Source organism: Podarcis vaucheri (genome assembly GCF_965113315.1).
Source record: "Podarcis vaucheri genome assembly, chromosome: 6".
NCBI lineage: Eukaryota > Metazoa > Chordata > Lepidosauria > Squamata > Lacertidae > Podarcis > Podarcis vaucheri.
In genome coordinates, this window is record NC_138764.1 from 44,562,280 (window position 1) to 44,579,254 (window position 16,975).

Consider the following 16,975-nt stretch of genomic DNA (forward strand, 5'->3'; position numbering starts at 1 on the left):
TTGCTTCCTCAGTCAGCCGTCGGCGAGAGGAGCGGACGGGTTCAGTGGGTCTGTCGCCATCCTGCGTGGGCGGGAGCGGACCTCTACTCCCCTTGGGGTCGGAGTCTGGAAAGCCCCGCGTTTCTCCCCCACCCTCCTTGCTCTGGCTGGAGAGCCGGAGAGGAAAGTATGTGGGGCAGGGAGTGAACCCCTTTCGCCCAGGGAGGCGCCCATGGAAGCGGTGAGTACGTCGAGGGGCGCGGGGCGAGAAAGGAGCGCTCTTTTCCTCCTCCCCCGGGGCGCTGCGGGGTGAATGGCGTCCCCCCCCGGGGGGGGGTGACTCTTCTTTTGCCATCTTAGAAGCCTGGCCCGCCCAGCTTGGGGGTCGCGCTTGCCCGTTTTGTGGAGCAGGGCTCGGGGGCTCCTGCCCCCAAAGCTCTCCCCCAGCCCCCGCGGTGCTTTTCCAAGGGTGGGGACTCAGCGCAAGAGGCGGGACCGCCTTGGGAAGGGGAAACCCGCCAGCCTCCCTCCCTCCCTCGGGAGAGTGGGGCAATGGCTGGAGCTCCCTGGAAGGGCTGCTGCTTTGGACGGTGCTTTCGATCCCCGGCGCCCTACAGGCAGGACTGGGGAAATTGAAACCCTCGAGAACTGCTGCTGCTGCCGGCCAGAGTAGGCAGCACCAAGCGCGGTGGGGAGTTGGTGGTGGCCGGACTAAGTGGTAGGCGGCTTCGGGGGGGGGGGTGTCACGCAGAAGCCAGGTTTGCAGAAAAAGAGAAGAGAGAGAGGAGAAGCAAACCCGCTTCCTTCCCTTCTGCAGACATAGCCAGCTCGCGTGTACAAGTCGTCGTTGCGCTTTGGTGACAAACAACCAGAAGTGGAGATGGCTGACATCCTGTTTATAATCGCACCAGAGGTGGTCTGTGTTTTTGAGACAGCTTGGTGTTCATAGTGAGGGTTGTGTGTGTGTGTTTGCGTTTGCTCAGTTCTCGATAACCACATGACCCCGTCCACACACAGGTTACTATAAGATTTCTTTAAAACCAGAAAAGAACTTGCAGCTGTTGCCGATCGCTGGGTTTTCTACGTTGAACTACAGCATTCGAAGAAGGGCACTAATAGTCCTTATCTTGAATCATGGCACGGCTTCTGAAGAAAGCTGTAGCATCAGGAAGTTCCCTGTTTACTGTTTTGTGTTTTGCTTGGGGGAGGGCCAGAGAAATGAAGCTGTCCTTCTAGGACAAATGGTGTGGGAAGGGGAGGAAAGAGGAACCGACACAGGCACAATTAGCAACGTTGCATAAGGACATTGACTTCGTGTGAAAGAACAGTTCTGTGTCATAGAGAAAAATAGTAGCAGTTGTTTTGCTAAACGTACTTTTAAAAAGCCTATTTTGAACTGCTCAGTCTACTGTGTTTTATGTATACATCTTAGTCTTCATGTTTTAGGAGTGGTAAAGCAGCAACATGAGTACAGAATGAGCTTGATGAACTTGCACCAGGTGAAACTTATTTGCACCAGGTGAAAAATGTGTTGCTGTTAATCAGCACTGATACTGGCTAAAATGTGACCAAAGCACAAACTGTTAGGCTCTTTAGGGTGATAGAGCCAGTTGTTACAGTGTTACAGTTTTGACAAAGTGAAGAAATATGGATGTGCCTCTTCTATGGCAATATAAAGCAATATTATGGATGAAATTACCGTAATAAAGTTAGGTAGTACCACTTTGTGCAATGGAAAACAGAATTTGAAATCATCTCTCCCCCTCCCTCATACTAATGAGCTCACTATTTGGTCATCTTAAAAATACCTGAAATGGACTGTGCATTTCCACCTATTTTATATTGATGCATGTCACTGGGCATTTAGGATACTACTAAGCAAGCATTCATGCAATTGTGTTTGTAAGTCCCACTGGGTAGTGGTATTTCTTCCTGATGAGACAGGCACATATTATGGGACTGCAGTCTTTTAAGCAGGCTGCTTGGCTTGTCAGGTGCAGAGATCAGGTCAGGGGTTTAAAAGGAACTGTATTATGCTTTGGGTTTATTATTATTATATTTAAAATATTACTATGCACCCATAAGTCTTCAAGGTGGGATGAATTAAGAATCTAAATGTAACTTGCCTGAAGCCCTTCTCTTCATAGGCAATAAGATTTATGGGATAAGAGCATCAGTCTATTTCCTGTTAAAAGTAAACAGTTGTATGTTAGCTACAGGAGTTGTTGGTAACTATGACTGCAGACAGTCCTATACATGCTTACCTGTAAGTCCCATTAAGCTCCATTCATTCCTATGATTGTTTACTTGGGATTTGTTGTCAAAATACTTTTTGTGTTTTGTGTTGTAGATTGCTGCCAAAAACACATTTCTTGTGAATTACCTAATTGTGGAAGCATGTGGAAGCAGTTTTTAAAAAACGACTCTTGATTTTAAAATATATGAATCGCAGTGTGGGCATCAGCGTATTCATTTTGCCCACATATGGAGAAAAGTAATGCATTTCTTTCTTTTCTTTTCTTTTCAAAGTGTACAGGAAACCACACCTTTTTAGCTGAAGCTGTTGCAGGTATTATAGCAATGCAGGAGCCATGGTAGATCTCTGATGCTAAGTGTGAAAGACTGTGTGTGAAAGTGTCCTATCTTGAATACTTGAAGGGACCAGAGGAGCCTATTATAATGAGTAATTGTGCAGTGATAGACTAGAATAGGGTCTCGTGAAAAAGATGAAATTGCTTAGGAATTTTCTTTGAATGTTTCTGTTACATAAATTGCCCAGATAAATAACTCTACGCTAGCTTATCTTCTATGTATTTTTATACAGCAGTTCAGCCTTCTCAGGACTGTGCATGTCTTCTTCTTTTGCTTCATATGTAATACACTGATTTGTGTTGGGGGTTCTGATATAAAACCCCCATTAGTAAGCAAGTACCTTATACCATGGGACGCGGATGGCACTGTGGGTTAAACCACAGACCCTAGGGCTTGCCGATCAGAAGGTCAGTGGTTCGAATCTCCACGATGGGGTGAGTTCCCATTGCTCAGTCCCTGCTCCTGCCAACCTGGCAGTTCGAAAGCACTTCAAAGTGCAAGTAGATAAATAGGTACCGCTCCAGCGGGAAGGTAAAACGGCGTTTCCATGTGCTGCTCTGGTTCGTCAGAAGCGGCTTAGTCATGCTGGCCACATGACCCGGAAGCTCCCTCGGCCAATAAAAAGAGATGAGTGCCACAACCCCAGAGTCTGCCACGACTGGACTTAATGGTCAGGGGTCCCTTTACCTTTACCTTATACCGTGGATATATTTCTACTTGTCCTTTATCAGCAAAAAATAAGGTGCTTCATGGGTACTTTAAGTAACTTTTTTTAGTGGTGAGACAAGTAGAGGAATGTAGGGCATACGTGTACCCCAAATGCTTCTGCCAGTAGGTTTTCTCTAGATCTCATCATGTTATGGGGCAGGGTGGGGGGTGAGAAGAGAAGGGAAGACTGTACAGTGGTACCTTGGGTTACATATGCTGCAGGTTACATACGCTTCAGGTTACAGACTCCGCTAACCCAGAAATAGTACCTTGGGTTAAGATCTTTGCTTCAAGATGAGAACAGAAATCGTGCTCCAGCAGCGGGAGGCCCCATTAGCTAAAGTGGTGCTTCAGGTTAAGAACAGTTTCAGGTTAAGAACAGACCTCCGGAACGAATTAAGTACTCAAACCGAGGTACCACTGTACTTGTACCCAGAGCTGCACCAGCTGAATTGGAATTACGTAGAGTGCATTAGTGTGTGGCTAAACAAGACCTTTTGAACAAATATGATTATGATTTTCTGTAAAATACTGTTTAAAAATAGGCACCTGTGTTAAGGCAGACTTTATGCTTGTTCTTCATTATTGCACATGTGTGTGTGTGACTGTGTGTGTATGTGTGCATGCCATCACATCTCTTCACCTAAACATTTTGCTAATGTTTATGTGTGGGGAGGGGGATGCAGTTTCCTCTAGAAATGATGAACTCCTTCATGATCTTGGACCATATCTATATATAATTCTCTCTCAAAGGTCTCATACATGCACCCTTTGGGGGGAGTGGGTCATGTTACATTAAATATAATCAGCTTTCCCCCCTACATGTATTTTAGCAAATTCAGCATTTCTTCAGAGAAATAAAATCAAACCCCATCATTCAAAGGGGAAGTAGAAGCCAACTGGTGAAAAGTAGTGGTTAGGATGAGGAGAAGCAAAACTTTAAACAAAATAAACAGTTCTCTAACATCTGCATGTGGGTGAGGGAACAGGGTTAGCTACATCCCTAAAATATATCTGATGAGAGAGAGAGAATGAATTTTTCACTTGATGCCCTGAGAAGGTCTTCTTTTCCTTCTTAGGCAGTACAGAACTAGTTGGCTGTTGCATCTTGACACCTTTCAGGCCCCCATTTTCTTGATTTGCCCCATACCTTGCTATAAATCATGTGTGTGGGGCAGAGGAAGGATTCTCCTCCCTAGTCAGAAGAAATGCCTGGCCAATAAATAAGGATCCTAGAGGTACAGATATTTGACTAGACTGATCTTAAGGTTAGAACAGATAATCTGAATTCCAGAGTAGTTCTGACTCATGTGTCTCTTTATGTGTCACTTGAAAAAGACTCCATGTACTATGAAGGGCTGCTTTCCTTTCCCCACACTTCCTGGAAACAGGAAATCAGAGGTAGGAAACCTGTGGCTCTCTGGAAGTTGTTGGACTGCAAGTCCCATAATTCCTGACCGTGCTGGCTGGGGCTGACTGGATCTGGTGTTCAGCAACATCTGGAAGATCACAGGTTCTCTGTCACTGATTTAAATCATGGTTATTTAACAACAGACCCAACACTTAGCCAGTGGGAATAGTTTTTGGAGGTAACTGAAAAGGATCCAGTGGTGGCCATACTTTATTGTCGGCCCTTGTGCAAAATATATTTTGCCCCAATCTTAATTTAGTTGGGTTATACAGCAGTATCCAGTTGCATACCTTCTGATCAGAGATTAAACACTATGAGAAGAAATTTATTAAATACAAAGAACATATCTTCAGAATATGTATAAATTATAGATGCACCTTTATACCTAATCTTAATTGGCATGATGGTTACACTATTTATTAATCTCCTTTTGCAAATGTGTCCGGGTGGTTTACAAGCATACCGTATAAACAGTTTAAATGGTTTTTAAAAGAGTACAGAAACTATGGAAGGTAGATGTTTGCTTTGTATTGTTTCCAAACCTTTGCATCCAGTTGAAAAACCTGGCCAAATGAAAATACAGTGGTACCTCGGGTTACATACGCTTCAGGTTACATATGCTTCAGGTTACAGACTCTGCTAACCCAGAAATAGTACCTTGAGTTAAGAACTTTGCTTCAGGATGAGAACACAAATCGTTCTCAGCAGCAGCAGCAGCAGCAGCAGGAGGCCCCATTAGCTAAAGTGGTGCTTCAGGTTAAGAACAGTTTCAGGTTAAGAACGGACCTCCGGAACGAATTACCGTATTTTTTGCACCATAACACTCACTTTTTTCCTCCTAGAAAGTAAGGGGAAATGTCTGTGCGTGTTATGGAGGGAATGCCTACGGGTGGCATGCCTACGGATTTTCCTCCTCTAAAAACTACGTGCGTGTTATGGTCAGGTGCGTGTTATAGAGCGAAAAATACGGTAATTACGTAGTTTTTAGAGGAGGAAAATCCATAGGCATGCCACCCGTAGGCATTTCCTCCATAACACGCACAGACATTTCCCCTTACTTTCTAGGAGGAAAAAAGTGAGTGTTATGGTGCAAAAAATACGGTACTTAACCCGAGGTACCACTGTATCTTCAATAGTTTCTGGAAAGTACAGATAGCGGGTGCCTGTCTTATCTCAGCAGGGATGTGGTTTTATCCAACAGGGGCAACTATACTGATAGTCCTGCTCCGCATTACTGTGGAATAGGCTTCTGTCTTTTTTGAACTTGAAGGAGAAACTCTCCTGCAGAGTGCAGACGCCTATTGGGTATATAAGGGATGAAGTGGTCCTGAATTGTATAGGGCCTTGTTAGTAGCACAACCTTGATTGTGAAATGGATATAAATTGTATATTGATTCATTTATTTTGTGAATTAGTTTAATGCACATTTCTTACATACTGCCCTGGAATATGGGATATCTCAGTTCGTAGAGCATGAGACTGAATCTCAGGGCTGTGGGTTCTAGCTTCACATTGGGCAAAAGGTTCCTGCATTGCAGGGAGTTTGACAAGATTGACCCTCGTGGTCCCTTCCAACTCTACAATTCTATTATTTCAGTGAAGAAGTATTTTAAATATGCCTAAGTGTCATCTTTGTTCTTGAGCTTTCTGGTCAGTTTCGCCAAGATGACAAAAACTTTAAGAAAGAATGGGAAAATATATATAATTTACTTAGGAGACCACTGTAAGCAGATGAAAACATAAGCAGGATTTTAATAACACTTGTAATATAACAGTTACTATGGACAGATACAAAATTTGGACTGTGAAACAATATGCACTTGAAAATTATGACAAATAAGTCCAGAGATACAGAGAAATCTCAATGTGGGTATTTGGTATTATTATAATTTTATGCTTGTAAAATGAAATAATTTTTTAAAATAAACAAGCAAGCAAGCAAGCCTATGTTGCCCTTGCCCTGATGATAGGACAGTTTTTGGCATACATAATATTTGGCATACATAATATTTCATCTCAGAGGGACAGTAAGGTTTTCATTTCCCCTTTCCAAAATGAATGCTGCAGAAATGGCTAGTTCCTTGAGCATTTATGAATTTGATTGTTGCATGTTAGGAATAACATGCCTCATGCACATAAATACTTGATTTATTTAAGTCTGGGATGTAGAACCTGTGACCAGCCTTCCAGGAATTGTAGTCTAACTTTCATTGTCCTTGCACTGTTAGCTATGCTGGTTAGCGTAGCTGATGGCAGGTTGTAACCCAACCAATTGGTTCTATGCTGGCCTTCAGTGTTTTTTATGTTTATGAGTTTTTCTTTTTTTAAAAAATGTGGTTTTAATGCTTGTATTGATAATGTGCAGGCTTCTGCTTTGATTGTGAGCTACTTTGAAAGAACCCCAGTCCTGAAAAGTGGCATAAAAGTCTTGTAATAAAAATTATCTGCTCTTGGTGGCCTTTGGTTAAAAGAGCAGGGTGCAAAAAATAATTGTTTGGTTTATTTATTTGCTGCCTTCCTCAAATCTGAACACTTCTTTAAAAGTGGTTGGGAAGATGAGTTGCAGCTATTCAGATTTACTAGGAAGTATTTGGGTAACAAGATAAAGATTCAGCTGTGAAGGAACCGGTTTCCCTTCCTGTCCACGGAAGTTAGCAGTGGAATCCTTTAATGTTTTCCTCCGTTAATATCCTTAAAAGAATTGTGATTTTAGTGGCTGTCCTTGCAATCTTCTTCCAATAGTGAAATACCTCCATTAGCAGTACATAGATATTATAATGCTGTAAATTTTTTATGTTGGCCATAGATTTCTGTAAACACTACCTAATGCCCTAAAGCTGCCTTCCAACATTAATATTTCAAGATTAATTTTAAATTCCGGATTACATGTCATATTATTTTCAGTAGCTAAATTAAGCTACTGCTTACGGGCAAACAATTGCCATTATAATATTAAGTTCTTAATGTCTAACACATCTACTGCTTCAAGTAGAGGAATAATTATTCATCAGTATATCCAGTATATTACGCGCTTTTTCACACCATCCGAGGTTATTGGTCTTGCTTTAAGACAGCCTTTCTCAACCTGTGGGTCCCCATATGTTGTTGAACTACAACTCCCATCACCCCTAGCTAGCAAGGCCAGAGCTCAGGGATGATGGGAGTTGTAGTCCAACAACATCTGGGGACCCACAGGTTGAGAACCGCTTGGAAGTCGAACGGAATCCATTCCGGAAGTCTGTCTGACTTCCAAAACATTTGGAAACCAAAGCTCAGCTTCCGATTGGCTGCAGGAAGCTCCTGCAGCCAGTCGGAACCCGCGAAACCTACATCGGACATTCACAAACCGGAACACTCACTTCTGGGTTTGCAGCGTTCAGGAGCCAAGACTCGCAAGGCGTTCGACTTCCGAGGTATATGGAGCCAGACCCAAAATACTTTACAGTTGTCACTTGCTTTTAAATGTACTTAGCCAACGAATATATATTAATAGTATGCCATAGAGCAGGGGTTCCCAAAGTGCAGTCAGCTTTGTCCCTGTGGTCTACAGCATGGACCACAGAATTAAAAATTGTAAAGCAATTACAATGTGTGCATTACAATTGCTACAACAGCAGAAAAATCCTTAAGCAGCCCACCAAAACCCTCAGTAATATTCAAGCGGTCTGTGGCCAGTCTGGGGTGTTTGGGGACCATTGCCATAGAGGGCAGACAACAACAAGCCAAAGGACGCAGTGAGGTTCCACCCCCACCTGACACAAATCCCTGCAGCAGGTGGGGGAAGAAACTGCTCTTTGCAGCCTGGCATGATTCTCCCAAAGCAGTAGAATGCTTGAGAGCATACAAGCTATTGTTTGTGTGGATCGTAAGTCTGGATTTCTGTTCTTTTCTTCTCCCATGATACAACTGTATTAAGTGTCTAGATAAATGGTATCATTTGCTGGATACTGAATACTCAGCAACCAAGGTGAATATTGTGGATGACTAAGTCCCACTGTCTCGATTGTTGCTGAAGAGCTGCTTTTTAAAAATAAAAAAATCCTACTGAATACAAGAATATGAGGACAGCTTTGCAGTAAGTACTTATTGACTGGGCATTGATTGTTTTGGCCCCTAGAAGATTATTGCAAAAGAATTGCACTCCCTACTTTCTGTATTCCTGGAATAGTTGCTATAATTGGAGACTAGAGTTAAGGGTTAAGTGTAGCATAAAAGCAGTTCTCAAAAGCAATAGTTTTGACTTGAGTTGAGGTTTTCGGGAAAGCTGTAGGTTTTATTTTTCATCTTTAAATCTGTATTCTTCCTTGATAGTAGTTCTCACAAATGTTTCAGTGGTTCTGGTATAATCAATTTAATTTTGCTGTGAGACCTTATGGAGTGGAATACTAGGATGTACTAAAGGGGGTGTTAACATCATCATGTTCTGTGTTTGTAAAATAGGGGTGGTGTAGTGGTTAAGAGCAGTAGTCACGTAATCTGGGTAATCTGGGAAACCGGGTTCGTGTCTCCACTCCTCCACATGCAGCTGCTGGGTGACCTTGGGCCAGTCACACTTCTGTGAAGTCTCTCAGCCCCACTCACCTCTCAGAGTGTTTGTTGTGGGGGAGGAAGGGAAAGGAGAATGTTAGCCGCTTTGAGACTCCTTAAAGGGAGTGAAAGGCGGGATATCAAATCCAAACTCTTCTTCTTTTTCTCCATCCCTCAGGACTCTCCTTAGGCTACACCAGAGGTTTTTAAGCTTTTTGAGTCCACAGCTCCCTTGACTCAGCTACATTCTTTCTGCAGAACCTTGTGGGGCTCAGGTGCTGAGTTATGTCACCCCTTGCCTGAAGAGCTGGCAGCCTCTCACCCTTTTTCAAACACCTTCCATTGTGGAGTGTTCCCTCAGCCTCCTCTCCTCTCCTCTCCCCTCTCCTTTCCTTGGGAGTCCTCCGGGCAGCCGCAGCTGCTGCCCTGGTCTCTGAGCTCCCCCTTCTGCCCCAAAGAGAGGTGCCTCTTCACACTGCCCCACAGCGGCCTGGGAAGCATCCCTGGTCAACCCCAGAGGCACCATTTGCCTTGGAAGCTTATAGCCGGAGCTGCTACAGCAACAAACAGCTGTGCAATCCTTTGGGAGGCAGAGACGTGAGAGGGAATCAGAGGAGGAAGGAAAGAGGGACAGAGGCCAGTGTTGCTCATGGCACCCCTGACCATCATTCAAGGCACCCCAGGGTGCCACGGCACACTGGTTGAAAAGCACTGGGCTACACCATTTGTCCCAGGCCACACCCCTGCCAATCCTGCTTCACATTCTCAAATACTTTTGCCTACGATTGAAATGTAGCCATTGCTCCGCCTACTGATCCCACCACTTCTTAAATGTTGTTGTCCATGAGGACATGTGGCTCTCCAATGGAAAAAAGATTCCTTGCTGTTGTAAAATGATAACATGCGATGTTTGGAACATCAGTAGACATGGATGAGAGTTTTTGAAAAGTTGGCTTTGGCTCTGTTTTTTAGCTCTATTATAGACAGAATGGAAATCTCTCTCTCCCCACCTCGAATATATAGCCACTCTAGTTTAGAACATTTAGATGATTAAAGTATCGGATTTTTAGAGCATTCCTAAAACCCTGTTCTGGTAAACTGAAAATTATCTTGGGCATTATTTTCCTGTAGTCTAAAATTTCAGGATTTGATACTATTTTTTCCCCTCTTGTTCAGGGTTGAATAAATTCTGGATTATCTTGAAGTCACGTCTATTTAACTGGCTTGGAATTTCAAACAGCCATATAAATGCCGGTATGTATTTTAATGTAATTATAGTGTTAGCAAATTTAAGACCAAACCACACACCATTTCCTAAAAAATCAGTTTAGTCCTTGTTTCCTGCCAGTCAATAGCATATGTGGTATTGTGGCAACTTAAAGATTCAATTTTTTATAGTATAAGAATTGGTTAGCCAGAGCCTACTTTGTCAGTTGCTCAAAGTGGTACTTAGGTGGATAGGCATGTATGTCCTGAGTAGAGAGAGAAAGGATTTTTTCTTCTTCAACAAAGTGAGATCACAAAGTCAAGCAGGAAACAATAGTGTGTGTCTTAATGCTATGCAGAGCACGAATGAATCCAGAATCCAGTTAGATTGATGCAACAACTTGTCCACAAGGGCGACCCCTTCTGAACTAGGGAGCCACTGGTGATACAGTGGTGGAGCATGATCTGTTAATTTCTGTGATGAGTGACAGTCCCAGAAGTTGTTGAGTCCAAATTCAGCAGTGTCAGATCTGTGGCGGTGTTCTCCTTTTACTGTTGGAATGCTATCTTGGTATTTACATCATTGGGAGTGTGTGTCCTGTTAGTAGTGGCTTATGCCATATGAGAGGGCATCTAAGTGGATGGTCCTGCAAACATAGAACCAGAATCAGAGCTTGAGAGGGTGTAGAGCAGAGGAGAAGCTACCATTTGACTTGCTCACTAGCAGCATTCTAAAATTGGCCCCTCTCCATTGATCAAGACCTGTACACTGGTCTTGGATCTATCAATAGCTGGAGCCACCTGTACAGCATTCAGCCCACTCGCTACCCTGCACCCCTGAATTGCCCATAGCTGGCTGCTGCAGTGAGATATGTGGTATGTGCCACCCACCTTTGGAGGAAAGTACTATTTAAGTTTTAAAAACACTTTATAGAAACATGTACAGTGTCTACACACAGGAAACTGCATTAAGCCAACCATTTCACTAAGCAGGTGAAAGAGCAAAAGCAGTTCCAGATAAGATGACTTGCTGTGACAGTGCACTAAAACTTTTTTTATCCCAGGCCCGAAACAGAATAGCTGATGTTAATTGCAATTAAAATCAAGAAACTAATATTGACTGTCAGTCCCAACAAAAATGTTCGTGTCTTAAAAGCTGGATAGGATTCTTCGTTAGCACCTCACTGTTGCAAGGAAACTGTGTATCCAAAATTGACCATAGTTACTAGAGTCTTTATTTTTAATAGTATTTTCTGGAGTTTTTTCTCACATTGGTGCCTATCCCCAGATGCCTACACAACCTTAGCTGCAAGACGAGAAGGAAACGGAAGTACAATCTCACTCTTCTGTGTACTGTTCTCTGGTTCTTCCCCTTTCATGTACCTGTATATAGTTTTTTAATGTAAGAGAAGACTGCAAAGCCATGGCTTTCTGTGCCAAACTGAGAAGTTCCAGGAAAAATGAAGTGAACACAGAAGCTCAAGAACCAGGCCTGGAAGTAGCATTCTATTTACAAGAGAAGCCTTCTCTTAGGTATACGTCTGGCAGGTATACAGCAGAAGACCTCTGCATAGAAGCTGCCCGGAAATGCTGTGAGTTTTAGTTGTCTTCTATACTACTGTTTAACCTGAATGCCAATGCAGTTAGCTTAGTCTGCTGTAGCCTAGTGTCTGCTGAAATTCCCCAAATAGGTTTTTCTCCCCCTCCCCCCTTTAATCTTGTTTGTGGGCCTTCGGAACACACTTTCTCTGTAGGTGATTCCCTTGAGAAAACTAGAGTTTGTTTTCCCTTAATGGATTTAGAGTTGGCCAAGAATTTATGGCTTCACTGTGTTATCCAGTGAAAGATTGGGCCCTCTAGGATGCTGCCGCAAAAATAATCATAATATTTATGAAGCTTAGTAGCTTTATAAAAGCTTTTCAGTGTGACTTACGACTATACCATGCAACATATAAAAAACAAAATAAGTAAAAATGAAGCACAATATGAGGCACTCAAACCATGAACACAATCCCTCCAGTCCTTAGCATTGGTTTAAACTACGACAGACAGTCCCCCAAAAGAAAATAGCACCAGTCGCCAACACTCAAACTCATTCTATTCCATTCTCAACTAACTTTACTACAAGAAAGAAGATTCCACCTAAACATTAGGAAGAACTTCCTGACAGTAAGAGCTGTTCGACAGTGGAATTTGCTGCCAAGGAGTGTGGTGGAGTCTCCTACTTTGGAGGTCTTTAAGCAGAGGCTTGACAACCATATGTCAGGAGTGCTCTGATGGTGTTTCCTGCTTGGCAGGGGGTTGGACTCGATGGCCCTTGTGGTCTCTTCCAACTCTATGATTCTATGATTCTATGATTCTAACTTTTCTGGTTTAAATAGAATAATTTTCTGTGGTTTTTTTTTAAAAAAAATATCCCTTTAGATATTGTATTAGTCCCCCCCCTTTTTTTTCATTCATAATTATTAGTTTAACAAATTCTCAGTTTTGCCTCTTCTTGTGTGGACACCATGTATAAATGTGACCCACTAAGTCCGCCTTAATATGTCCTTTTCCCTAATGTGTCCTCTTCCGTCTTACCAAGGTGTGCACTGGTCACAATATTTAGTTTGTACTTTGCTTTGGAAAAAAGCAACATTTGATCTGAAGCGATTCTGAGGCTGTCAGATTTGATTTAGGGTGCGGACCTGTATCCTGATACTGAAGAACAAAGCATCATGCCTCCCACACTCACTGTTATGGATATAATTTTTTTAAGTCCCTTTGACAGAAGTACAGTACAGTGGTACCCCGCAAGACGAACGCCTCGCAAGACGGAAAACCCGCTAGACGAAAGGGTTTTCCGTTTTGGAGGCGCTTCGCAAAACGAATTTCCCTATGGGCTTGCTTCGCAAGACGAAGCCCATAGGGAAATCTCCGGGACAGCGGGGAAGCGCAGCGCGTCTTCCCCACTGTCCTCGGACCTCCTCCCGCCGCCGGACATCGGAACGAAGCTCCGATGTCCGGCGGGGGGGGGAACGTCTCCTCCCGCCGCCGGACATCGGGACGAAGCTCCGATGTCCGGCGGGGGGGGGAACGTCTCCTCCCGCCGCCGGACATCGGGACGAAGCTCCGATGTCCGGCGGGGGGGGAACGTCTCCTCCCGCCGCCGGACATCGGAACGAAGCTCCGATGTCCGGCGGGGGGGGAACGTCTCCTCCCGCCGCCGGACATCGGAACGAAGCTCCGATGTCCGGCGGGGGGGTGGGAACGTCTCCTCCCGCCGCGGGACATCGGAACGAAGCTCCGATGTCCGGCGGGGGGGAACGTCTCCTCCCTCCAATGGACATCGGAAGGAAGCTCCGATGTCCGGCGGGGGGGGGAAACGTCTCCTCCCTCCAACGGACATCGGAACGAAGCTCCGATGTCCGGCGGGGGGGGGGAACGTCTCCTCCCTCCAACGGACATCGGAACGAAGCTCCGATGTCCGGCGGGGGGGGGAACGTCTCCTCCCTCCGCCGGACATCAGAACGAAGCTCTGATGTCCGGCGGGGGGGGGGGAACGTTTCCTCCCTCCAACGGACATCGGAACGAAGCTCCGATGTCCGGCGGGGGGGGGGGAACGTCTCCTCCCTCCAACGGACATCGGAACGAAGCTCCAATGCCGGGGGGGGGGAACGCCTCCTCCCGCAGCCCGGCATCGGATGGCTGTCCTGAAGACCTGGGGTGGGAGGAGGGTTTTCCTTCCCACCGCCAACATTCAGAATGCTGTTCTGAATGTTGGCGGTGGGGAGGAAAAACCCTCCTCCCACGCAAGCCCCGGGAACAGAGGAGAAGCGCTGCGCGCCTTCCCCTCTGTTCCCGTACCTGTCCTGAAGGCTTGCGGTGCGGAGAAAAGCCCTTCTCCGCACCGCCAGCCTGGCAAGCGGTTTCCCTAGGAACGCATTAATTGATTTTCAATGCATTCCTATGGGAAACCGTGCTTCGCAAGACGAAAAACTCGCAAGAAGAAAGAACTTGCGGAACGAATTAATTTCGTCTTGCGAGGCACCACTGTAGATGATGTATTTTTTTCCTGTGCAGACCAATATCCACCAAATTAAGGCGTTTTGTGCTGGATACCCTACTCCCCCCCCCACACACACAAAAAAAGGAACAGGCAATAACTTTGCTATATTTTGGTTGAATTGAATGATATTTGTAGGCATGGTAGTTCCTTCTGAGGGATTGCATCTTGACAAATTTCAGAAGGGTAGTTGCAGTGGCATAATAATAATAATAATAATAATAATAATAATAATAATAATAATAATAATATTTATTTATACCCCACCCATCTCCAGCCACTCTGGGTAGCTTTCAACAGAATATTAAAATACAATAGTCTATTGAAAATAAAAAGCTTCCCTAAACAGAGCTGCCTTCATAAGGATGGTTTAATATCTCCTCTGTTCTTCTATTGACAACTTACATTAAAACAGTTCCCACTTCTCTCATGATTGCTAACATGCAAACAGGGCTGAAGTTTCTGTATTTGTTTTATCCAACTTTGTTGTCACAAGTGTCTAGTACTGTGTAAACGCCCCCCCCCCCCCCGATTGACACACAGTGCTAACTGGCTGCTATTCACATGCAACGTGCCCTTTAGTTCTAGGTGTCTTGTGCTCTGCTCAGTTCCCGATCACCTCTTTCTTTTTAAGGACTTGTGTGAATACATTTTTATAGTGCTTTTCCCCAAGCTGATGAACTTACATCATTTTCTTTTAACAGCTATATCTCCATTGTGCCACAACCTGTTTGCACTCTTTGACGAAAACACAAAGCTGTGGTATGCCCCGAATCATGTCTTCCAAATAGATGACAAAACTGTACTCCGAGTACATTATCGCATGAGGTACATGTAACAAGACTTTTATTCCATTGTTAAATCTTTTCAAATACCTGTGACTTTCTGTAGAATATGGTATTTAATTCAGTTTGCAACCAGTCCTCAGACTATAGCCTTGGATATCTCTTTCCAAGAGTCTGACTTGAAAGGTTTGAAAAGGTTTTAGTCTTACTGCTTGTGACACAAAATGAATTCATTGTAACTTTTGTTATTTGATTGTTGCCTTGAGTTTCCAGGGGTGTTGAGAGAAGATTAGGTATGAGTTCAATGAATAGCTAAGCCAGGCATAAAGTCATAATTATTTGGTTTGATGTAGTCTTACAATTAGGGTTGCCATATTTCAAACACTGGCAATCTGGACAGAGCTCCCCTCCCCCTAGTTGTTCAGCTTTTTTTTTTCAAAATCACTTTAAAAAATGCTGGTTTTGAACTATTTTTTATGAAAAATTGACAAAAATGGCACTGCTGACATACACCCAAATTTTCATGGACATTCTGCCGATTTCCACTCAGACACTGCTGCTAACCTCAGTATTCAGGATATGTCTGGAAAATTCCGGACGTATGTCAACCCTACTTACTACAGGAGGATCTGAACTTCTTTTAGTCTCTGTATATAAGAATTTAAACTTATATGAACTGTGGGTTTCTTGAAACGTGGTCTTCGAGGTAACGTTGATCTTCGACTGCCTTTGGAACAATTGTTACAGCATTTTGTAGCCTGCAAAAGTGTATTCTTTGAACCCTGGCGGGGTTGTCTTATTTAGCACAAAGAGAAATTGGCTACAGTCCAAAAAACAGCAAAGTAAAAACAGACACAAGATACAAGATTGGATTGTGTATGTGTTAAGGAACAAAAAAGCAAATAAATGGCCGCTTTCTCATATTCATTTCCACAAACCCTTTTTAGGATGGTTTGTATTTCCAGGCTAAATAAAGTAAAGCAATGGGATGGATGAGAAGGTATATCTGCTGATCTGATGGAGATGTGGCCATTCCCAGACTCATGCATCATTTTTTACCTAAAAGGCGCATAGATATAGATAAAGATAGTATGTACACACACACACACACACGCACGGTCTAATTTTCTAGCTTTTAATTCCTAAGCATACATATTATACCACCCACCTCCCAGCTCTAATTTAGTTGATCTTTATCATCAGAATCCTCCTTTATTACTTGTATTTCACAAAACCTAAAGCCACCTAGTAAGTTCATGGGGAGGATTTGAACTGTGGACTTTCCAGTATACAGCTCACTCTTGCCCACTCTGCTCCAGAGATCCATGCGAACAGGATAGCACCACCTGTTTATCAGAATGCTCTTTTAAATTTACTCTGTTTTCATCGCTTCAGTGACAGTATTGTTAGTGGCACAATTAAACTAAACAGTACTGTACCAGATATTAAATATGGTAAATTGGATTCACCCCCCCCCACCCCAAGGTCACAAACCTATTGGGTGGAGTTTAATGTTCTGTTTTGCCCAACCTTGTGTGGTCATTACTCTGAGTGATACTGGTGCCTAGCAGGAAGTAGTTGCTGGGATTAAGTCACGTTAAGGGGACATTCTGTGTTAAATTGGGGGGGGGGGGCTTGGAAGGGAGCAGTAGAAGGGATTAGGTAGGTCAGCTGCAGATGGCTTTGCTAATCTTAAATTAGCAGCTTCAACTTGAGTGGTTA

At 43.8% G+C, this 16,975-nt stretch overlaps 1 protein-coding gene and 1 long non-coding RNA gene across 2 annotated transcripts in view; both read left to right on the forward strand.

Moving 5' to 3' along the window:
* JAK1 (Janus kinase 1) overlaps positions 1 to 16,975 on the forward strand; it is a 38,510-nt gene continuing 21,535 nt past the window's right edge. Inside the window, exons 1-4 of the mRNA XM_082227549.1 lie at positions 1 to 220; positions 10,394 to 10,471; positions 11,817 to 12,015; positions 15,173 to 15,296. Coding sequence (XP_082083675.1) covers positions 10,466 to 10,471; positions 11,817 to 12,015; positions 15,173 to 15,296 — 329 coding nt within the window. The 5' untranslated portion in view covers positions 1 to 220; positions 10,394 to 10,465. The remainder of the gene's footprint in view (positions 221 to 10,393; positions 10,472 to 11,816; positions 12,016 to 15,172; positions 15,297 to 16,975) is intronic.
* LOC309535763 lies at positions 12,789 to 14,538 on the forward strand. The gene is made up of 2 exons (XR_014221395.1): positions 12,789 to 13,200; positions 14,462 to 14,538. It is a non-coding gene; the product is annotated as an uncharacterized lncRNA (long non-coding RNA).